Source organism: Hypomesus nipponensis, chromosome 18, assembly GCF_054491055.1.
Source record: "Hypomesus nipponensis isolate SF chromosome 18, ASM5449105v1, whole genome shotgun sequence".
NCBI classification, from domain to species: domain Eukaryota; kingdom Metazoa; phylum Chordata; class Actinopteri; order Osmeriformes; family Osmeridae; genus Hypomesus; species Hypomesus nipponensis.
In genome coordinates this window covers 11,186,098-11,209,755 of record NC_140378.1, presented here as the reverse complement: position 1 = coordinate 11,209,755, position 23,658 = coordinate 11,186,098, and the positions used below count along the sequence as shown (strand labels likewise).

The 23,658-nt window shown below is 43.0% G+C and overlaps 2 protein-coding genes across 3 annotated transcripts in view; one reads left to right on the top strand and one right to left on the bottom strand.

Moving 5' to 3' along the window:
• Positions 1 to 6,814, bottom strand: part of LOC146252089 (adenylate cyclase type 6-like) — a 23,249-nt gene extending 16,435 nt beyond the window's left edge. The window contains exons 1-4 of one of the 2 annotated variants that reach the window (XM_084679996.1): positions 6,629 to 6,814; positions 5,369 to 5,597; positions 4,143 to 4,380; positions 2,918 to 3,854 (exon numbers count right to left, since the gene is read on the bottom strand). In XM_084679996.1, coding sequence (XP_084536122.1) covers positions 2,918 to 3,854; positions 4,143 to 4,162 — 957 coding nt within the window. In that variant the 5' untranslated portion in view covers positions 4,163 to 4,380; positions 5,369 to 5,597; positions 6,629 to 6,814. The remainder of the gene's footprint in view (positions 1 to 2,917; positions 3,855 to 4,142; positions 4,381 to 5,368; positions 5,598 to 6,628) is intronic. The other variant, XM_084679997.1, reaches the window with a different exon arrangement.
• On the top strand, positions 4,987 to 23,658 carry cacnb3a (calcium channel, voltage-dependent, beta 3a). Its single transcript, XM_084679999.1, has 15 exons — positions 4,987 to 5,123; positions 9,471 to 9,551; positions 10,239 to 10,331; positions 17,083 to 17,202; positions 17,323 to 17,445; positions 17,562 to 17,677; positions 17,795 to 17,871; positions 17,996 to 18,015; positions 18,157 to 18,237; positions 18,565 to 18,623; positions 18,750 to 18,850; positions 18,946 to 19,097; positions 19,219 to 19,314; positions 19,433 to 19,603; positions 21,254 to 23,658. Exons 2-15 carry the CDS (start codon positions 9,471 to 9,473, stop codon positions 21,653 to 21,655), a joined length of 1,692 nt encoding a protein of 563 aa, XP_084536125.1. The 5' UTR covers positions 4,987 to 5,123; the 3' UTR covers positions 21,656 to 23,658.

Below are 23,658 nucleotides of genomic sequence, written 5' to 3'. Positions count from 1 at the left end.
GCCCTGCCAAAGATTGTGTACGTGTGTATGTGCAGAGATGCTCGCATGCACGTGTGTGCGCGCGTGTCGCTAATTGATTTCAGCTGGGGAAAGACGACTGAAGATTTCAGATGGAAAGACACAAGAGACATAGAACGAAAGAGACATTGAGAGATAAGTGTATATAAGTATTTAAAAAGTACATGAAATCCCTCTCCTTGAAAATTGATCCGATGCTTTACAGGCTTGGCATGTTAACTCGTACTAGGGGTAAACCTTTGAGAAAACCCCAGGGTTGATGTACTCCAGTCAACCTATCTCACCACTTAAACATCTCAAGTCACATTTGGCATTACATTGAAATGTTTAAAAGAATATGAGATCTTTGTATCATTTTTACAACATGTCAGACACACATGTAGCTCATACATGTAGTCATGCTGTCCTGGCAATCGTAAGAGTAAAGAACGTAGCCAACTGACGAAACATAACTGATCAATTAGCATGTAAGCATCTCGGAAAAGGATTCTGATCTGTGCTTGAAAAGGTTTATGAAAAGATGTACAACAGAAGTAGACTGGTTCTCAGTGTCCCCATTGAGCTTTGTATCTAGACACTGTCTCTTTAAACAGTGAACCGGGTGTTTACCCCTGGTAGAGACAATACAAGTAGGGGAGCCTTCAGCATTAGCATGCACACAAACACACACACGCACGTAAGCATACTCACACACACACACACACACACAAACAGAAACACACTATCTATACCTGACCTTGGGTCTAGGGATCTACTATATCATCTGACTCTCATTCTTAGAAGCCCAGGAAAAACAAACAGACCTTTCTGAAAACACACATCCCTTAAATGATTGACAGTCATAGAAACTGAATCAACACAACCGTTTAATGAGAATCTTCTGTGTGACTATAAAACACAATTTACACTTTCGCTGGGAGCGTAAGAAGGCCTTGTGTAACCCGAGTCTAGATTTATAATCCAGCCCAGGGGAAAGGACTCTCAGCGGGTGGTCTTACATCGGTGACAGGCAGGGAGAATCCAGGGGATGTGACTGACAAGTTGACAACATAGCCTGCATTATGCAACATAGTGCCTAATTACACCCTTATGTCCTTATTCTCTGTGCACATCATAATTACACAAATGAATCCTTATCTGAAGTACATTGACACCAACAGGATCCCACTGAGGTTAATGAGTGATCGGAGAAAGGGGAAATACAACACACAAGTGCAAAGAAGTGATTAATGGTGCTGTATTACTGTGTAACACAGTTCACAGACGGGGCTGGAGGGACACAAACTACTGTTGGTCTGTGTTTATCTTATGACCCTCATGCACTTGCCCTCATGGCAAACAGAGCAGAGTTTGTCATGGTGCACTGTATCAAACCTATGATATTGGTGTCATCAGCAACACCAAGTTCTCATCGGCCTTTAAGAAACATTATGTGGTTCAGCAGTGATCTGATCGGCTGTGTTGATAACATCCAAATGGAACACATAGATGTCACTATAGCGAGAGATAAGTCTTTGTGCATTTAGCTGTGTATGAAAACTGTACAGCTTGAAACCTACTTACTGTTCTCTCTCACAGACATCAAATGATTTCCTTTTTCTTATTCAAGGTAAATAACAGCTTTGCCTTAATTATGACTTGACATAACATACTGTACTATGTTCAGTATAAGTTTCAATGATAGCTACGTTCTATTAATAATAAATTGCAATTGGCCAAGTGCAAAATTGTCATCAGATTCATCCATATAATTCTATATTTATAAAGCCTTTTCTAGTTCTGGAGTTTTGTAAATAAAAACTAATTAATATCTAAGTACTATAAACAAAACCTAAGTTGCACCTCTCTCAGCTTCACATGGGATGTACCTGTTGGGTTCTTTATAAAAAGGGAGTTAGAGGTTGTGGGGATTAGGGGTTGAGGCACAGTATGGATGTCACGATTCACAACTTTTTGATTCCAATTTACTTCTGAAAATATTGAGTCCGTACACTCTCCAAAGCAACATAAACTGGTCTCACTTGACACATGAAGTGGTTTTATGGTTCTTGGGTCTGCTGATGTTAACTGAATGTTGAACTCAACATTATAGTTTTCAATTCAACTTTAACTTTAAAATCAACTTCATTTTTTAAATCTGCTGAATGAGTTCTGGTTCTCAGGCGGTAAGAAGCATAAGAACCTTAATTTTACTTAACTACTATGATGTCAGACATACAGTATGCTTTGAGTTCCTGAAAATCCATTTCCTTGTAATCAAGGGTGGAAACTTAATGTTTCACCATTATCTGGACCACACATTCCTCTATGTCCCTTAATTGTTTTTGTGGAATGGTCTCTCCATTATTCCTCTCCCATACCTTCTCTCAATAGCAATTAACAGTTACACAGCTGTTATGGTGGTCCACAATGCACCCAGCCCCCATACCACGCCTCATCCCTGGAGGGAAAGTACAAAATGTCCATTGTATGGGAGCACAGAGACCTGAATGATACTGCTCCATATTGTTCTGGTATTCTCTCACTGCAACACACACACACACACAAACAGAGTCACATAGCCATCTGCAAAGGAAGTTCATTCAGCCTACTGACCTTCAGCTAGCCCTTGGGTCCTTGGCATGACACACAAACAACATACTGTGCAGTTGGACCCACACACAGGCCTAAAGTGCAGTGTGTGAACACTCAGGCTAACACAGAGGTGTTAAAAGTGACCAAACACAATAGCCTTGCGCATAAATTGCATTAAACCTTTCTCTAAAAGTGCTTTCTCCCAAACCTCACAAGAAACTTTTACAAAACTTCCACCATGTCAAACATTTTGTCCGCTCTAGGTTTAGTGTGCAATATGTAGAGCCAGACAGCAGCAGCCCCTGTGTAGTGCAGTCCTCCTTACCTGCTTCCAGAAGAATTTATCTTCCTGGTTGATCTGCCAGGTTGTGACCAGGTGGATGGTGGACAGCACCGCTCCGCTCAACACTGCTGCCCTCATCCTCACAGGCAGTAGAGTGTAGATGATGTAGATGAAGAACACGGACCACCAGATCCCCTCAGAGGCGCTCCGAGGGGCCACCATCAGGACCCCGAACACCTGCACTGAAATCAACACCCCGATCACCAGGTAGCTGACCATCCACATATAGTCCTGGTGGAAGCCATTGCGGTTGCACACCACCATGAGAGCCATGAAGAGAGCCATGGCCACAGACAGGGCCGAGGAGTAGGCTACATGAGGGGCGGCATGGACACAGTGGAAGATCAGCATCACGCCACACACAATAACCAGCACGCCCATCAGCATGGTCAGGGAGCTCTGGTTGAGTCTGAAGAAATAGCGTTGGTACAGACGCTCCAGCTTACAAGACTGGAACTTCTTTGATTGGAACACACGCACCACTCTGAGCCAGCAGTCTGCAGCGGTCACCCCCCCTCCCCCATTCGGACCGTCGTCCCCCCCTTCACCATGCCCGCCGTTACACCCCCCCTTCCTCCCCTTCAAGTCCCCATCCTCGAAGCCCAAATCGACAGATTTCAGCCCTACCCCTTCCCCAGGGGCCCCTCCCCTCTTGCCATAGTGGTCCTCCTGCCAGCCGAAGCGAACGCCAAAGTTGCCCCCTCCACCCATGGCCCCGGACCCGCCTCCACGGTGGTGCTGGGGGAGGGGGGCTCCAGAAGGAGGCTCCATGGTGTCTGGATCCCGCAGACAGCTCATGTAACGTGGGTTGCAGAGAGACGAGCCTCCCTTCCTTTTGGACTTCTTGCCATTGCGCTCTCCCCACGCAGTCTTACGGTCATCCACTCTGGCGACTAGGAAGCCGCTGAACCAGGACATTCTGTGTGAGTGACAAAACAGAAGACACGGTTGAGAGATGATTAGCATAAGAAGAACACTTTTTTTATAATTTTACTTGTATGAAAATGATGACTATGATTTTTATTATCTCTGGGAAAACTGTGGTATTGATGTTTACAGTATATATGTCAGTGTAATTTCACCACAACTGGTGACTACTTGGTACTAAATAAGATGTAGTATTTTTGTTAACTAAGGTCAGGGATGCAATACAAAAAATCTATATTATAAACAGCTTTCTAACAAGTTGTAAGACTTGCCCCATTACCTGTGTGGGTTCTGGTACATGTCCCAGCCCTGTCCTCTCCAGCCGGTCCACTCATTTATTCCAGTGGGTAGAGATAAGAAAAGGTGAGGTGTTTCAGATGCAACTCTACCGGGGTGTGGCAAGGCGTGGCTGTGAGCGTCCACTCAACCCCAGATGACTGGACCAGAGCAGGCGACAGGAGAAGCAGGCTTCAGGTGATTACTCTCTGAGGTGGGGCACATCTTTGGGGTCTCTGAGTCTAAAGAAAAAAATGAATCACAAAGAACTGGTAAGAGACTTGATCATCTCACAGGTGTCTAGCCGTTATATCAAAGGAGACTACCCAAAATGTCAGGGATGGGTCATAATCTTACAGGTGGTGACAATTCTAGTCTCATTGAATGTGAAGGTTGATAAGCACTCTTATGATCCCTTTTACGGAACCCTGTAGTAACAGATTTATCAATATGTATTTGTTTTTTTCCTTACTAAAGTGAACTGGAGCAGATTAAGTAAATAAGAGTTAGTAGGTGTCGTTTCTATCCACTGTATTGAATAAGTGTTTCATTTACCAAGGATCCCAAGACAGAACTTATATGTCTAAGTGTAATTCACATTACTGAGTGCAGTGTTAGCTTTAATAAAAATGGGTGCTATAATGCTATGGGTGTAGAACGGCCAGCCCACAATTTTTAGGGTTGTCTGTTGGTTCTTCTTCAAAATAATTCCACGTTTATGTTAGCACCAGGACTCAAAACATGAGTGGAAAGTGAAATCAATAAATCCGTTTTCAGTTTACCATCACCATCCCAATCTATTCTGTCACCATTACGACTCATAATAACCAAGCCTCGAGAATGCTGTAGTTTAACTGTGCTACTGTTGCCCACAGGTTTTTAGTCATTTTTATTTTTCGATGTATTATAGATGTATTTATTTAATTGAACGGGGGGGAGGGAGACATGAGTGGCAACTCCTTTCAGAAGGCATGCTGTTGATGAAGTAGGTAAAAATAGAATTTCTTCACGAAGACTAGGTTGAGCTTTTCGCACGTATTTGCTTATTCTGAGTAGCCTAGCTATATTACGGCTGGTAAATCAAAATAGATCACGGAACACAATTCTGACCGGTCCCTTTCTCTTCCCACACAAGGTCGAAGAGTGACCCTCGTGGTAAATGTCATAGCCTAATGCTGTCAGTCTTTTATTTGCTATGTTGAGTACAGCAGCGACTGCATTTACGTTTACCTTCTAGTTGTAGGCGGCGGCTGTTGTCATCTTGGGCGAATCAATGGTTTCCTCACTAGAGCTTGCAGAATGGTGTGTTGGGGGCTATTCCTCGGGGACATTTGCACGACATTTCAACCGGACAGTGGCACACGTTACATAATACAAACAGCGTGGATGCTGCCTAGCATCCGTTCGAAAATTGTTATTTGGCACATTTTCGTGAGCCAGTCGTCTTGAATCGAAATTTCTGAAAAGATGATTTGCAAAGAATGCGCTTCAGTTCATGTTCGCTAAAAGCCTTGCCTATTAAAGGGCATAAATATGTGTAAGCTTATACAATCCGTAAAATGTTAGCCTATGAGGATACCGAAAGTGCTTGAAATGTAGCTTAACATTTCCAGCACAGGCCGTGTGATAGCTATCGTCCGCATTCACACACTCGTTACATAACAGTTCAGTGTGGCCTGGGTGACAACCCTATGAGACCATGCCATTTCAATGCTACAGTAACAGTAACAATGTCCGACAACTCCAATAGTCCCGCGTGTCATAACCGACTGATCTAGACTCAGTTCTGTTAGTTGTCCTTCAATAGACAAGGCGAAAATGAAGATCTAGCATGGACAGCATCAAGTCCTGACTCCTGACCACAAACAAACGCCATAATAAGTCAATAAACACGGCAGAATAGGTTGTCAAATGAGCTGACTATCCTTCGCCACATTCTAACACATCGGTCATCTTGTCAAATGCCACACTTAAATTATGTAGGTACATTTAGCATTTAAAAAATATTTGTAGTTCACTGTCTGCATTTCAAAAGATAGCAATGTAAAATGGCATCAAAGGGATGGGTTGGTGATTCATTCGGTAGCCTACATGAAGACATCAAGCAACCTTTAGGATATGATTGCAATAAAAGCGTTGTTTAGATTTCAGCCTAGTTCGTAGATCAACGACGTCAGTGCTTCTCGCAAACTTGCAAATCGTGAGATAAAAGACAAATAGCCTAACTGTTCTTATGTCTGGGTATAGCCACCCAGGAGAAACATTAAACGACCGATAAGCCAATGGGCTATTAGTAGTAGGCTAGCCTATAATAAACCCATGACAATGTTTTGGAGCCATACAACAATACTAAGTCACCATAAAAATCTTGGAATACTTTTATATAGCCATTGACACAATGCGGTATTGAAATGCACTAGATACAGATCATAGTTGTTGGCCTGCGCCAACCATTCTATGCATACGGATCACGCTGGATTGGGGTCTCACCGTGATCATCATCTTCCTTCATTTGTTTTTCAAGCAGACCAAGAGGCAGCCATATCTTGGGGATGTCCAAATCGCTTGTATCGGTGATACCCGTGGTTGTCAATTCAGTGTAGACCAATAGTAACTGACCGTCATCCAGTAGATATCAGGTCTCCCTTTGGCTCTTTACCCTACTCCCCACTCCCTTGCCTCTCCGCCTCTACTCAGTTCAGACGCGCCACTGCTCACACTCGGCAGTCATTCCGTCCTCGTCACTCCCCCTAGAGGACAATGGGAGAAAGAGCTAGTTCTGCTGTCAAGTCATAGGATTGTAGGCTATATCTCTATGTACTGTACATTGTCAAGCAATGAACTGTACCTTTTTGCCACATGCAACTGCATGTTCTAGCATGAATGAGCCTTCACAAATGTAAAATTGTATCCTGGGCAACTGGGATATAGTGTAGCCTACCAAACCCCAAAATATGTACACAATTTTACACATTTGATGAGTGATAAGATGAGATCTGTCAAAAGGCTGGCCGGAAAGATGCACAACAACGAAAAAGAGGTGATTTCCTTTATCAGAACGAGCTGCAGGGATCATGTGGCCTTTTCTTGAGAGAGTGGTCAGATGAGTGAGGCATATGGTTCACAACCGTCATGGTTCACAACTGTCCTTATATGTAATAGATAGACAAGTTCAAATAAAGTGTACACAGAACATTTCCTTTCATGGCCAAGCATAGTCAGCAAATGAGTACAGTAGAAAAGACAAACAGTTGATAACATCATAACTCATGGGAGTCCTGTTTATACATATTTCCTTCTTACCTTCTCCAGAGTCTGGAGAAGGTGACATATCCACATCTATATGGATATGTTATAAAATTTTACACATACTCCTCCTAACCAATGTCATACACATTCAGGCTGTTTACCAAATCAACGAAAGTATTGTCTTTTAGTTGAAGGCTTATAAAGAAACCACATATTTAACTATATATCCAAAGATAAAACTTTGATTCAACACTGGATTATCAGCAGTCAATTTGTTTAGCTGGATAATTACTTATATCAAGACAGGTCCTAGCTCTTGACAGTTGCAATGTTATGGCAACCCATCACGAACTAAAGATTATGATGTTTATCCTGTTAGTATTTCACACACACGCACACACGTGCGCGCACACACACACAAGTTCAAACAACATTAATTAAAAGAATGCAAAGGCATTGTTAACTAACTGACTGGTCTCATTATGAACAATGGTACATGGATAACAATGACCTGAGATCTAAAAGTATAGTGAAAACAACAGATCCTCTTCTTTAAAGAGGTATAATTTAAACCATAATTATTAATATCTTTGTGAAGCCCAAACCTTTAAAAGAATGAGTGGATGTGTTGCCCTGCACGTATGTTGTTAGTAGATGAAGGTGGAGAGAAGACAAATAAGAGCAAGAGAAATAAACCTTTGCAGGTTTGCTTAATGCTGAGCTGACTGTGGGCCTGCAGTATGTGTGTGATGCAGGTCCACTGCTTGTGCTTTTGGAAGGTCCTCTGTTGCCTAAACATTTGAAGTAGGAGGGTACTTAAAAGGTGTTTATGCAAAATTGTGTTTTTAACTGATTAATAAGGCAACATGAAGTGACATATTATAACAGTATCGCAGAAAAGTTGAGTAGTAATAATTGTGTGACAATGCCCAGTTGTTTGTATTCCTTCAATCTGTCTGATCACCTTCATGTAATACAACTTAGCTGGCAGTAAAATACTGCTGCTTCTTCATGTGAGCGATAAATGTGATTTGTTGACATGACAATGTTAGACACTGTCAATTAATGTCTGCCAAATAACATGCATTGTCAGGTGTTAAAGCTCTGGTGTCCAAATATGACAGGCATGAAACTCAGGCCTGCAGGAAATGATACAATGCCGTCTGAGCTGCCTGTTACTGAGCGTTGACCTCTGGCCATACCCTGTCCCACTTACAATCACTCGGTATATGATGCACATAGGCTATAACTCCTGATAGCACTCAAACACAGACGTGTTGATAACATGTCCTGATAGCATTGCATCCCTAAGACCTGCTTTATCAGCTCAGTTTTTTTCAATTCATAGATTTTGAAGCCTGAGATTTTTGAGTCTATAGGATCCTTGCATCAATGCACACACACAAATATCACTAACTTAGTGTGCTGGTGGAAAGCACTGCTGAAATTAATAACATATGCACCAACAGAAAATCAACATCTGAAGATATCCTGTTTATGTATTTATTTTTGTAATACTAAAACATTAATTGAGGTACATGCCGTTTTGTTACTGTACAGTGTAACATGTTCTTAAAGTAAAGAAAAAATATCATATTTAAACTCAATTGAAGCCCTAGATTAATAAAATGTATATCATATGTTCATCTAAGTCTGTGTGTGTAATAAGAGAGAGAGAGAGATGGGGGGGGGGGGAGAGAGAGAGAGAGAGAGAGAGAGAGAGAGAGAGAGAGAGAGAGATAGAGAGAGAGAGAGAGAGAGAGAGAGAGAGAGAGAGAGAGAGAGAGAGAAAGAGAGAGAGAGAGTAGTCTACGTTGAGCAGGAGATGTTTGAACGTAGCCATTTGGTTATCGTTAGGTTACTGATCAACTGTAGATTGAGTCTTGACTCTTCTGTGGTATTATTCCGCATTTGTACCCTTTGTACTGGTCATAGCTCCGTGTGCGATCCCGCCTATACACACAGATCTAGATCTAGCTACTACTCTGCACCCTTCCTCTGCCACTGCATGTATTTTGTATCTCCATTTCTTCCAATAACCCATGTCTGTGTGTGCATCCCGCCTCCCTGCGCTCTCAAATAGATGGTGCAAGTCAAAATGTCCAAATCGTCTGCAGACCCACTGGCTGGTGTTGAAACCAGCTCACAGTCTCACTATTTTCAGGTAAGTGTAATCTTTTTTAACACTCTGCAAAGTGTGGCGTGAAAATGGTTAATGCCCTGCTACTTGTTGTTGAAATATAATCGTATCGCTGACAGCACTTTCTACCTGTGCTTGTGAAAGAGCTCTTTCGGCGAAAAAGCAGAATGATGCCAATCGAATATCAGCAAGAGCGACAGGACGCGATGACAAATTCTCAATTGACAGATCTGAACATTGATCGATTTAAGTCCTTCATAAATTGATATAGAGAACACGATAATAAATTCACTATCATTCTTAAATACAACACATTGCTCAAACGCTTTAGTCATTTACCCCTGTATTCAAACCGCAGTTCGGGCCTCTATTTAGATTTTCATGCACTGTGGAATGCAGTTTTATTATTTATTGGAATGTCCTGTAAAGTCTGTATATTGTGTTGAATGTCAGGCCTGGAAACCAAAACAGATCAATATGTCTGTTCACGCTTTGCAAAATAACATTTTTTAACACAATCTGAGAAGTCAGTTTGGCCACTATTTTATGAACGTCATAGGTAAGGAGTAATACAATTAGTTAACAACTCTATTTACGTAGGAAAGAAAAAGTGAACATTATAGATTGAGCCCAACTATCCCTGTAGGGTAGCAAACACCAGAGCAAGGTGCCCTGTATCTCCATTCTAACCTCTTTCTCCCTGGTCCACAGTTGCCAAGGAAGGTACCCAAGAGGAAGAGCCGTTTCAAACGTTCAGATGGCAGCACATCCTCAGACACCAATTCCAGCTTCATCAAACGACAGGTGGGTCATTTGAACTATCAACCCACCCCCACCCCCCACCCCCCACCCCCTGTCTACGGGCCTGATATCAGTGATCATGTGAAACTTAAACACGTTATTTTGTTGTAATGATACTCATGTTATAGTTCTCCAGCTGCGTTCATAATTTCTGGTTTTAGTACTTTTTACTGTGAAGTTATGGTGCTCCACCTTTGAATTGCCCTAAAAGAGTGGGTGCTTTTTCTTCTGGTTGTTATTTTCCTGATGTCCTGTAGAGTGCAGTATGTGCCTTTGTTGTTGAAGAAGCAGAAGTGTTGCATGAAAATCATAACCCAGCCCAGTTTTATAATTAATGTTTTCAGGTCAAGCCACCATGAGGCAGGTTGGAGGTTTGATCTTATTAAACAGAACCTCGAGCAATAGGGGAAGAGAGAAAATGGGTTTATGTTCAAATTAAAAAGTCACCACATATTGAGCTAGTGGTTTTGTTTACAATGGTATGTCATGCATCAGAGTCATTGGACTATGGACTCAACACAGTCATTCTATACAGTGTACAGTTAAGTCGTCACCAGTCTCCATGTCTCTGCAGATGCATCTGATTTGCTTAGTGTGTCAGTGCAGTAAGAATGCATCTGTAGTTCAGCTGGAGGCCAGTAGAGGGGGACGTAAGCACCAAACACCTTATCTGAATCTGGAAAATCAGAAGAGGCTTCATTGAGTTGATAGAATCATCAAGTTTGAAACTGAAACTAGGGGTTTTAATTGGCCAACAAACAACAAACAACAAAAATTATGCCCCTTGATCTCATGGAAGAGGGGTAACCTGGTCGTGTGTATTAATACAATATGCTGGAATTGTAGTAATTTGACAATTTCAAGATGATTGTTAAAACATTGCATATTAATTCAATCAATTACAAGAAAAACATGTTAGCCTACACATGAAGGGTTAAATATTACCTACGCTACCATGATTATTGTAAATTTGAGAGAGAAAGAGAAAGAAGAAGAGAGCCAGGAGATGTAAAAGATTGAGAACAATGGTCAACATTCCATTTTATACTCAACCATCATTTGTAATATCAACCAATCAAACCACATATTGACTCTTAATTTTCAACATAGTAGTTTTTAAAAATATTTTATAACAACCAAAATGATGCCCCTGGATCTAATGGAAGAGGGGTAAACGGCACAGTGTATATATATTAAGCAAGGCTGGAATTGCAGCCATTTGACTCCTTGAGTTAAAATCAGAGCAAGGATGGTCTAAGGAGAGTTTAATTAAGTTGATGTAACATTACAAATGAATTAAATCAATTACAAGACAAACATTTTATGATATTTTATGTTAAATCTTACTAACTCTACTATGATTATTGTAAATCAGAGAGAAAGAGGAAGAGGTGACCGAGGAGAAGGAGAAGCCAGAGCTGAGGAGAAGAACCTCGGAGATGAAGAATCTAGATTCTGCTTTGCACTCTTTTATATCCAATTATTATATGTAGAATAACCAGACCACATTTTGACCCTCACTTATCAACATATGACCAAATACAACTGTAAGTCACACAATGAGGTGTGAGACCCATCAAGGAGGGAGAGCAGTTCCAGTCTTAAGCACATGAGAGGTGACTACCAAGAGGAAGGATGACTACCAAGAGGAAGTCACACAAATAGTAGTGAGAAACATCAAGCAAAGATCTCATCCAGCAATCCAAATCTTGGATTGGGGGGGGTGTCTCCTGTGGTGGCAGCTTACACTAGAAACCCTCTAGAGGTTTGAAGCGTGGCCAGAGAGGACAATGGGAGAATTAGCAAATGGTGAATACTACATCAGTAACCAGGGACTGACTCTTGAAATTGTGTCAATGTTGGAAATATTCCTCCTGGCCTGCATCATATTTTTGTTTGTTCATTATTAAGATGATAATATAAGTCTACCCATTTGGTAATATGATATCACACAATCTCTGTGTCACAAACACCAAGTCGTATGGAAAGGTAACAGAATTGTTTTTGATACTATCGTGTTAAAAAGAACGAGGAAGGTGCTCTCTGCCCCTGGGAGGGTGAGAGGAGAGAAAGGGCTGAACAGACATTTTATTTAGGAGGGGAACATTAGTTATACTGATTAGAGTTCAATGACAATTTCCATATTCCCTAAGAATATCATGGGACCTAAAATATTAATGAAACTCATTTGCAGACTCAGGGTGATGTCTCCATTCAAACCAGCATTTTTACATCTGTGAGTGCATGTGTGTGTTCAGATGTGGGTTAGGGGTTACAGTGTTATGTCCTGGTGATATCTTCAATAACTGTTTATTTTACTTTCCATTTTGATAGTGATGGGGTGGGGTTGCTATCATGGAGCAGTAGAGTATGACTCATTTCTGCAGTAGAATACAATTGGCTGTTCCTAAGCAAGGATGTATGTGAAATATTGAAGGTATAATAACAAAGCATACTGTACATAAATACTGACAAAACCGTGCCACAAAACTGTGGTCATGCTCATGAAAGCCTCTTGCTTTGTAGTTAAGTGTCTGTTCCGGCTCGGAGATGCCGTGAGTAACCAAGTGTTCGGAAGGTGAGGTGATATTTAGGTTTAGGTACACTGCATCTGATTCTAAACACTGAGAGTTAAAGAGATATGATGACATGTTTCTTTGACGGCAAGACTGCAAAGACTGGGATTGATTCAAGGGATTCAGAAGGAAAGAGTGAGTGAGTGAGTGAGTGAGTGAGTGAGTGAGTGAGGAAGAGAAACAAACAGAGAGGAGGTGGATTTGATCAAGTGACGTACATCAGGCTCTCAGCAAAAGGTGAGCGCAGGAGAGAAAGAAAGAAAGAGAGGGAGAGGGAGGGAGGGAGGGAGTGAGGCTCTGTAAACGGTTCCAGTGCATGTCCTCCCTGGCTTAGGGATGGAGCACAGTACAGTACGACTGCATACAGCATGTAGTCCAGATAGGGAGGGACAGGCAGCATTACCAAACTGAGTAAGTACAGACACTCCCCATGGAGACATCTCCTCCTCTCCTCTCTCCCTTTCTATCTCTTCACCACATCCCATCCCACTTTCTATTCCAGATTTAGTGTCTCTCTCCTACCCGTTGTCTCCTTCCTCATCTCTGAACTGATCTTCCCCTGCATATCTTTATGGAGCTCCTGGGTTTTTCTGTCAGACCGCCTCACATCACTGGCTTCTTTCTGCCTCTTTAGTTTTAAATCTGGCACTTTCATCTTTCCCTTTTGTTTATTACACTACCTTCCAATTCTGTCCATTATATCACATTTCTCCACAATGACATTTGGCATGACTGATTACCTTTACTTGGTAAACTTGGTAAATGTGCAGATATCTGTTTAATTGGGATTGTTAGAAATTTGCAAGTTGTGTGCATATATGTATTGATGACTGTGGATCAAGCTCCCTTCAACCTCAGTCAATTATCCGCTTGTTTTAAACATACAGCGTTTCCCTAACATACTGTAGGGTTAACTGATACTATGAGCTTTGTACTGGCTATAGTAACAGCATGTTCATCATTGTGTGTGCGTGCTAGTGTGTGGGTATGTGTTAGTGTATCTGTACGTCCATTCCTGGGATTTTGGCCTGGCTGTGTGATTATCCCTCCCTCCCTCCCTCCCTCCCTCCCTCCCTCCCTCCCTCCCTCCCTCCCTCCCTCCCTCCCTCCCTCCCTCCCTCCCTCCCTCCCTCCCTCCCTCCCTCCCTCCCTCCCTCCCTCCCTCCCTCCCTCCCTCCCTCCCTCCCTCCCTCCCTCCCTCCCCTCCCTCCCTCCCTCCCTCCCTCCCTCCCTCCCTCCCTCCCTCCCTCCCCTCCCTCCCTCCCTTCCTCCCTCCCTTGAACTTGGCCCCTCCCAGTAGAGTTGTGGGCCATCAGCTCTGCGGTGTGAAGACTAATCACAGGAATGGAGGGGGGAGTCAAGAAGCAGCTAAATTTAGCTTTAGACAGAGACATTATCCATGAAAACAGAGTCACACTCTGCTCTTTAGCTCAAGATATACTAATATTCCTGTACTATTATACTCTCCACTAATTGCATATGTCTCCTCACTTTCATCTTTCCTATTCCTAATATTACAGAACCCACCTGGAATTTATATTGAACGGATGGATGGTTGAATGGATGGCTGGCTGGCTGGATAGACGGATGGATGGATTAATAACTGGATGAATAAATGAAGGGATGGATAGATGGATGAACAGATGAATGGATAGACAGATGTATAGATGGTGGCATGTATACATAGCCCACCAATCATACAGCAGTGTTAGATATGGAGCAAGCTAGCAGAGTCCAGTTCAGCAGGCTGTTGGTCCCCTGCTCCACTGCTCCCTGAGCTGATCTCCAGGCATTAATAATGGATGGTAGAGGCAACCTAGGCAGCTCTTTCTGCACCCTAACATCATTAAGTACCACTTAACGCCTTTCCCTGCTCCCAACATTTATTGTATGTGTGTGTGTCTGTGTAAGAGAGAGAGAAAGATAGAGAGAGAATGTATTTGTGGAGGGTACATTATGTTCACAGTGGATGCAGAGCTGCTACTGTGAGCAGGCGTCTCATGTCTGTGTCAGGCTCTAGTGATACCTTCCTTATCAGTCAGGTATGGAAAGCCCCCATCTGTCCATCTGTGTGTTCGTTCCTTCATCTATCCGGTTTCTCTATATACGTCTGTTTCGACGTTTCTATTCCCTATGTCTGCGACTGTCACTCGTCTCCTTCCAGCATCATTATTGTAGTCTGTACTAGTCGTATCTATCTTGGAGAGATAACCTCATCTTCGCTATATAATTTTTTTTCCTGCTCACCTCTCCTCAACTGTATCTAGATTTTTCTAGACAATGTCTACCTTTTTCATTCCTTTCTCTCTCTCTCTCTGTCTCTCTCTCTGTCTCTCTCTCTCTCTCTCTCTTTCTCTCTCTCTCAGTAAGACAGCGACCACTCTGGCACTGGTGCAGTATTGGCTTGCAGAGCGCTTGAGTGGTGGAAATCAGATCCAGTTATCTAACACAAAAACCAAGTGGCGATACTGTGTGTGTGTGCATGTACACGTAAAACAGTCACTGCTCCCTCTGTCGGCTGAATCCAATAACTGTTTAGAGCAGCTTCAACATTGCAATGGTGCAGGAGAGAGTATTCAATGTAAAAGTGTACATGCACATAAACAGCAACAGTTTTCATTTGTGTATATTTTTGGTTTGTGTGCCGTACTCCCAGGACTTAAGTCCATGGCCTTCTAAGGGTTTGAGAGAGATTGGCTCTGTGGACAGAGCTCCAGCCAGTGCAGGAGAGAGCCAGGTCAGGCAGAAGGTTTGAACAGTCTCTATACCGACCCAAAGACAGTATCTGAATCTCTTGTTAAGAACGCATTTGTTGCTATAAATTATATGCACGGGGGTTAGGTCGGTATGTGTATAAGTATTTTTATGTTAGCCAATGTGGATGTTTTTGTGCAGTTGTGTGTATGGACTGCAAGAGAGTATATTTAGCATAATGTATTCTCATTTCCTCTCTGGTTTCCCTCCCTCCCTCCTATCTATCTTTTCCTTAGTGTCTCGTCCTCTCTCTTCCTGAGTGTTTCTCTCCCCTCTTCTCTCTTCCTCAGTGTCTCTCTCCCTTCCTCTCTCTTCCTTAGTGTCTGTCTCCCCTCCTCTCTCTTCCTGAGTGTCTGTCTCCCCTCCTCTCTCTTCCTGAGTGTTTCTCTCCCCTCCTCTCTCTTCCTCAGTGTCTCTCTCCCCTCCTCTCTCTTCCTTAGTGTCTGTCTCCCGTCCTCTCTCTTCCTGAGTGTTTCTCTCCCCTCCTCTCTCTTCCTCAGTGTCTCTCTCCCTTCCTCTCTCTTCCTTAGTGTATTTTTCCCTCCTCTCTCTTCCTTAGTGTCTCTCTCCCCTCCTCTCTCTCCTCCCTTGTTTCTGTCATGTCCGGCTGGCTTTGTTCCCCGATGCGCTCCTCAGTGTTGACAGATTCAGGGCTGAGTTTCTTCAGAGGATCCAAATATAGGAAGGCATAGGAACACACTGCCGAGCTGCACCGAGTCCATCACCTCTGCTACAGTGTGTGTGTGTGGGTGTGTGTGGAATATCTGTTTGGCCGCTGGTTTGGGACAGCTGCTGCAGTGTTTTACTGCATGTTTAGTCGGCGATCTCATGTCTGTACTTTGTTTCTGATTGTATCAGTAATAGGGAACATTATGCTACACTTCAACTGTGTACACTGAAAGTCATTAAGCATCTGTTAGACTTGGAGTTGTTTGTTTGTGCAAGCAGGTCTCTGTTTTCATTTACTGCTTTCCCCAAAGCTTGGTGTGCTATAGGATCCTTAGGCGTGTCCTTATATGAAACCACTAAATGATAAATGAGATGCACTGTATGTTCTGCTAACGAGGTGTCCACTGAGAATACAGGCAGGGGGATAAAGGATGTATGCGCACTGCACTGCACTGAGGGGGATGGAGGGAAGGAGGGGGGTGAAGAGGCAGAGAGAGGAAGCAGTTGGCTCGTTTGAGCTATATTTGGTGTACCAAAGAGCTCATATGTGGGTGAGACCAAAGCACGGTCTCCTTTGTCTGTTTGTGCGTGCGTGCGGGTGAGTGTGTGTGGGTATATCCCCATATGACACTACTCAAAACCAGTCCGGATCATTCTCAAACCTCAGACTGTGGCCGTCATCTCACCACTCTTTAGAGAGTCAAACCTCACCTTTGACCCTTGTGACAAATTCAGCAACCTGTACGTCTTCTCAGGGGTCGGCTGATTCGTATACCAGTAGACCGTCGGATTCCGACCTGTCAGCGGAGGAGGACCGCGAGGCGTATCGGCGTGAAGCCGAGCGCCAGGCTCAGCTACAGCTCGACAGAGCTAAGGTATCCATCGCTCCCAACAACACTGCCCAGCCACTTACAAGGACACCCGGTCACATCTACTTATTCACATGTCATATTCCAGACCAATCACCCTTGCTGTTGTGCTCATTGTCCTTGCAGTCCAAACCTGTAGCATTTGCAGTGAGGACAAATGTGAGTTACTGCGGAGCTCTGGACGAGGACTGTCCAGTCCAAGGTGCTGCAGTCAACTTTGATGCCAAAGACTTCTTGCACATTAAGGAGGTGAGGGGCTGCAATGTGACTGGAGGCCGGCTCTTCTTCTTGTTCAAAGACTGTGGAGGCTCATCAGCTCCAGTGAACTCCAAGTGTTGAGTCATTCTCTTGTCCTGAACCTTCAGAAGTACAACAATGACTGGTGGATTGGTCGGCTGGTGAAAGAGGGGGCAGACATAACCTTCATCCCCAGCCCCTTACGTCTGGAGGCCATGAGACTTAAACAGGAGCAGAAACAGAGGTTAGTGGACGACCCAAGAAGTGGCCTCTAACTCTGGTTGTGACCCCTGACTCTTGTCCCTGACTCTTATTCCATACAATGCCCCCTACTGTTGTACAACGATGACCTCTTGTGCAGGAAAACGGGAGGGAACTCTTCATCCAGCCTGGGTGACATGGTGTCTGGCAGCTGGAGGACCACACCACCATCTGTGGGTGAATGTAAGTATTGCGCCATTAATACCATACAGAATGTTAATAACAACATCAATCTTAAACTTTTCACCGACTGAATAAACAACTTCTCCATCACTGAATTGAATACTCTGTTCCTCAAAAGCTAAACAGAAGCAAAAACAGGTAGGTTTTTTATCACTCTATTCGAATCGAAATCTGAGCCATACCTCGTTCACAACATAATCGACAATACCATAGAGGCATAGACTGACATCATCCCTTCCTTTCTCCCTTTCCCCCTCCCTCCATATCCCTCTCTGATAGGCTGAGCATGTTCCTCCCTATGATGTGGTGCCGTCTATGAGACCAGTGGTCCTGGTGGGGCCTTCCCTGAAGGGCTATGAGGTCAGTCTCTCTCTTCCTCCCTCTCCCTCTCTCTCTCTCATTATACCCCAAGTATGTCCTAACCAGCCTACAGTCTTCAGCCTCTGTTCTCCCTTCTGATTGCTGCATTCTCCTACATCAACATCCCTCAGTGGAATAAACACCAAGCGTGGATCATTTCTTGATCTAAATGTAGATTCTGGTTAAATGGGGCTCATTTGTAGTGAATTATATAGCACACTGTGTCTCTCGATATGTTAATTTTTTTGTTGTGAAATGTTTCTCTGTGTTTCCATTCTGACTTATGTGTGATGATTCAATCACATGTTCCTACCTGTTATCTCCTAGGTGACAGATATGATGCAGAAAGCTCTCTTTGACTTTTTAAAACACAGATTTGAAGGACGGTCAGTAAAATTACACCTTTGCTCACACCAATAGCTCAAATGTCTATTTCATTTCACATATGTGTATATTTAACTGACTTGCTGTGTTCTATGTGTCTGTGCTTGCCCCTGTGGAACACCCTGCAGAATCTCCATCACACGAGTAACAGCAGACCTCTCACTAGCCAAGAGATCTGTCCTGAACAAGAGGCCCATCATGGAGCGGTCCAATACGCGCTCCAGTATAGGTAAAGTTACTTTACTCATGGCCTTAGTTAGATATCTTACCAGACTGGATGGTAGTTTCTGAGTTTGGACTGGCTCCGGTCTTTTTCCTGTTTAGCGGAGGTGCAGAGTGAGATTGAGAGGATCTTTGAGCTGGCTAAGACCTTGCAGTTGGTGGTACTGGATGCAGACACCATCAATCACCCAGCCCAGCTAGCCAAGACCTCCCTGGCTCCCATCATCGTCTACGTCAAAGTGTCCTCTCCAAAGGTGGCTAGCAGCACACTTTCACATTCCTAAAATGTGTGAATATTTGTATTGTTTCATAGATGCTTTCATAGCTAATCTCTCTCCCTCTCTTTCTTTTTCCCTCTCTCTCTTTCTGTTTTAGGTGCTCCAGAGACTGATCAAGTCCAGAGGGAAGTCTCAGAGTAAGCACCTGAATGTGCAGATGATGGCTGGGGATAAACTGTCTCAGTGCCCACCTGTGAGTCACTTCAAACATACCTCCTTCCACATCCATGAATTTGTAACACAATTGTAGAACAATTTACTGTACTGTACCACTGTTTGAAACAACCGTTTGTACCTATTTTACTTCACAGGATATGTTTGATGTCATTTTGGATGAAAACCAATTGGAAGATGCTTGTGAGCACTTGGCTGACTATCTAGATGTTTACTGGCGTGCCACTCATTTGCCCGGCACCACCCCCCTCAATCCCCTTTTGGACCAGAGCCTGATGACTCCACCCTCAGCCATCTCTAGCTTACAGGTGAGATATATTTACTTGCGTGGGTGGGAAGAGTAGACATTGGGAGAAAGAGAGAGAGAGAGAGAGATAGAAAGAGAGAGAGAGAGAGAGAGAGAGAGAGAGAGAGAGAGAGAGAGAGAGAGAGAGAGAGAGAGAGAGAGAGAGAGAGAGAGGGGGACTGAAAAAAGGATGTACAGTATAGGGATGTGTTTTGTAGGAGATATGAAGGGTAGCTGGAAGACAGAAGGGATGTGGTGTCTCTTAGAATCTGACTGACGCATGAGACACTTAGACATTGACACTGCATACTAGACTCATTAGTACATAGACATCTTCCTAATGTTGAATGTGTTGTATGTTGACGCTGTCCTTTCCAACTGTCCCCATCCCAGACTCTCCTTTACCTTGTTCTCACTTGTTCCCTTCTATGTGTTCGCTATTGTCTCCTTGGACTGTCCGTCTGCCTTCTCACTCATTCCTGCTTAACATTTTTGCAGTTTTCTGAAACACAGGAATTAATTGAATGATCGCTTACAAAATGGGGTGAGTAATAGGGTTTACTTATGTGCATTCTCAACCCCGAAACCTCTGACTGACACCTTACACCCCAAACCTCACCTGAGTCAATGAAATAAGACTTTACTTCCTTAAAACCTTACTAATAATTCTTACTACCCTCACACTGAATGAAACCCCGCACACAACTGGTAAAATCTACTGCCCCTTATTGTATCCAACTTTTCTAATTTATTGACACTATACAACAAGCTTTGTAAATGCTGTGAGAAAATTCACAAAGCAGACATTCCTGTATAGTAAAAAGTGTAAGTAGTAATATAACCATTCTCTGTTTATTTAATAAAACAGTAATAAAACAGACAATAAGAAAGACAATTATTTGATTTAATATCTATGACCGCGAAGATGAGCGGACAATCTGTGACTTGCTTTGTGAATGATGCACCTTCTCACAATTGCATAGAATGCTATTGTGAATGATATGGCTGGCAAGTGGTTATGTGAACACTGGCCAAAACAAGGTTGAATGCATAAACAGAGCGAATTGAACCATTCTAAGAACTTCTCACTTCAAAATAAACTGCATTGATTGTGGAAATGTCCCCTAGGACACAGTGTTAACGTTATGAGTAGTATTAACCAAAAGGGAGTGGGGTCAGATGGCTGAGTGGTTAGGAAATCGGGCTATTAATCATAAGGTTGCCGGTTTGATTTTTCTGCCGTGCTAAATGACGTTGTGTCCTTGGGAAAGGCACTTCCCCCTACTTGCCTCGGAGAAAATGACCCTGTAGTTACTGTAAGTCGCTCTGGATAAGAGCGTCTGCTAAAGGACTAAATGTAATGTAAATGTAAAATACCAGGTAATGTCAAAGCGTGTATCCTCCCCCTGACTCACCACCCATGATTCAACTGCTCCACTGTTGTTGTTCTGCATTTCTTTCGTACACAGTGTCTTTGGTTGTAACCTTATATCCATGTTTGCTGCAACCATCAGGACTAGCAAGCCTTAGACACAAAGCCACTTGGCTTTGCAGTGATAAAGTAAAAAAAAAAAATGAAGCAGATAAGAAGTTGTCACTGACACTGGCTTCTTTTTTTCTCTGTTTTTTTTTCTCCCTTCTGCATCCCCCTCACTGTCCTGATGTCATCCAGAAGCAGCCCCAGCAGTCCCCCCGGGGGGTGGGGGGTGAGGACGAGGAGCCAGTGGAGGACGCCCACTCGCCCCTGGAGCAGGACAGCCTGATGCCATCTGACGAGGCCAGCGACTCCCTGTCCCGCGGCCGGAGGGGCAGCCCACACCACCAGGGAGATGAGGACTTTGAAGAGGAGGAGGAGCAGGAGGAGGAAGATGAAGAGGAAGATGAGTATGCATCTCCCGTCCATTCCCACACATATAGGGACATGTACCCTCAACATCGCGGGCACCCAGGTAGCATCCATAGTGCCAACGGGCATGAGTCGCAGGACAGGCTGCTTCAACGCGATGCCCAGCAAGGCCACAACCAGCGCAACAACCGCCAGCGCAGCCGCCCCTGGCCCCGAGACAACTACTGAGCCAGTAGATGGCCACTAGATCACCAACACAGCTATGGCTTGGCCCTCAGACAACTACCTACACTGCCCTGACCATGTTCCAAACTCTACAGTACATGATCAGTACTAGGAGACATAGTGTGTACCATCCTGACCACAAAACCCCCACTCTGCAGGTCTGCTCCTCTCCAAACCTCCACCCCCAACTTTATCAGCCTATTAACACCAAAACACTGCAAACACAATTGACCTGAGAATCACAGTCTTGAATTTGCCAATCTATCGATCTATCTATCTATCTATCTATCTATCTATCTATTAAATTTAGATTTTCAATCACTAAAAAAGATCTGCTTTAAAACTGCCCAGTCAGACTGAAGATCTGGTAAAACTCTTTACAGAATTTATTTTTATGGCTTGCACCTTCTCCACTCATACTCTTCCAGATACCTGATTTATTCAACATGGGGACCGATTTCCTCTATGAGGTTCTGTATATCAGATTCAGTCTACAGGGCTACTCACCTACCATGGACATGTTTCAGGCTGCTACAGTAGCTGTATGTCAACTCCATTAGCTGCTTCACTAAGGTTTATGTGTTGTTTGATGAAGACTATATTACTGGCCTTAAATACCTTCATGCATCTTTATTATGGCATGTTTAAATATGATTATGTTAAGACTATTTGCACATTAAGGTCAGAGCAGGAACAGAAGGATTTTTAAGGAAAAACAAATGTAGAAATGTTTGCTCATTAATATGGGAAATACTAATGCATCCAAATATAGTGTATATACTGAATGGGCACGGGAAGTATTTTCTCTAATTTATTTGTATGTTTGTTGAATTTTTTCAATATGAACATCATGTTACTTGTTTCAGAGAAATATGTTCAGTTAAATTATTGAGAATGTTTTGGAAGAAATACAGGTATTTCAGAGTCTATATGGTTAACTACTTTTAAGCTTCATGAAGCTGCAGTACACTGTCACTTACTGTTTGAGCATCACTAGTCTTTAATATTGCGTAAATTACTCTCAAAGACTCACACACAAAGTTGACTTGATGAATGTAATCAGGATGATGAAATGAAAGTTAATGTCAAATGTGGACAAATTAAATGCCAACCTACTTGTTTACACACATTCTTTCACACACATTTAAGTATACTCTAGGCATGCCATTGCACCTCTAGCACTCCCTGGAGTTAACTGATGTCATTTCCCCCAAATGATTGTCATCAAGTTGATTGTAGCACATGATTGATTGTAGCATTTGCTCCCTCACTCCCTCACACACATACAGTATCACAACACTTTTCATACAATATTTGCTCTTTAGTTTGTTTGAAAATACCCTCCAAACATACATACACTTCCAACACAAACTATTTAGTCCTTTGCATCTTTGTTGGTCTGTGTGTACTGCAACTGTCTACCAACCTCAGCTGTTTAGGCAGACCCTTAAGTCTCCCTGTTCATGAGAGCTCAGCCTCCATCAGCCAACCACTGACTCACGTTCAACAGGTCACCTCATAGACTCTTGTTAAGAACTTGGTGGGGTGTTCCAAAAGGAATCACAGCTGTAGCAACTGTGTCTGTACCTTTAGTCCATGAGCATATGGATTGGACCCAGTGGGGAAGAGACCTGTCTGCACCGGGGTCATTGGGACTGACTTTGGCCAGACTGCTGGTCTAGTACTTCCACGTTCACCGATTATCTTTCTGTAGTTTTCGGTATTTTTCCAATAATCACAGCATGATTAAAAAATATATATATCTATGCAAGTGTTGCATGAAACTTGATTGTTTCTTTCTTAAGTACTTTAGTAATGCATTGATTACAAATCTCCTTGTTATCTTGCGTGATATTCTTGTTGTGAAGACAATTTAATCTGTCTGCAAAATACATTGTCACTTGAACATTTCTGAAAAGAAAACCACATGAACCTATATTGAAACTGAAATGCATTCAATATAACACTTTGATCGATCAATAGGAAAAGGTTGTCCAATAATTTCT

Bases quoted from the DNA above. Each gene is read 5' to 3' on its own strand.
- cacnb3a (XM_084679999.1), top strand. From the start codon at position 9,471: ATGGTGCAAGTCAAAATGTCCAAATCGTCTGCAGACCCACTGGCTGGT. The intron at 18,238-18,564 runs GTCAGTCTCTCT...GTTATCTCCTAG, and splicing joins CTTCCCTGAAGGGCTATGAG to GTGACAGATATGATGCAGAA. The intron at 19,604-21,253 runs GTGAGATATATT...GATGTCATCCAG, and splicing joins CAGCCATCTCTAGCTTACAG to AAGCAGCCCCAGCAGTCCCC.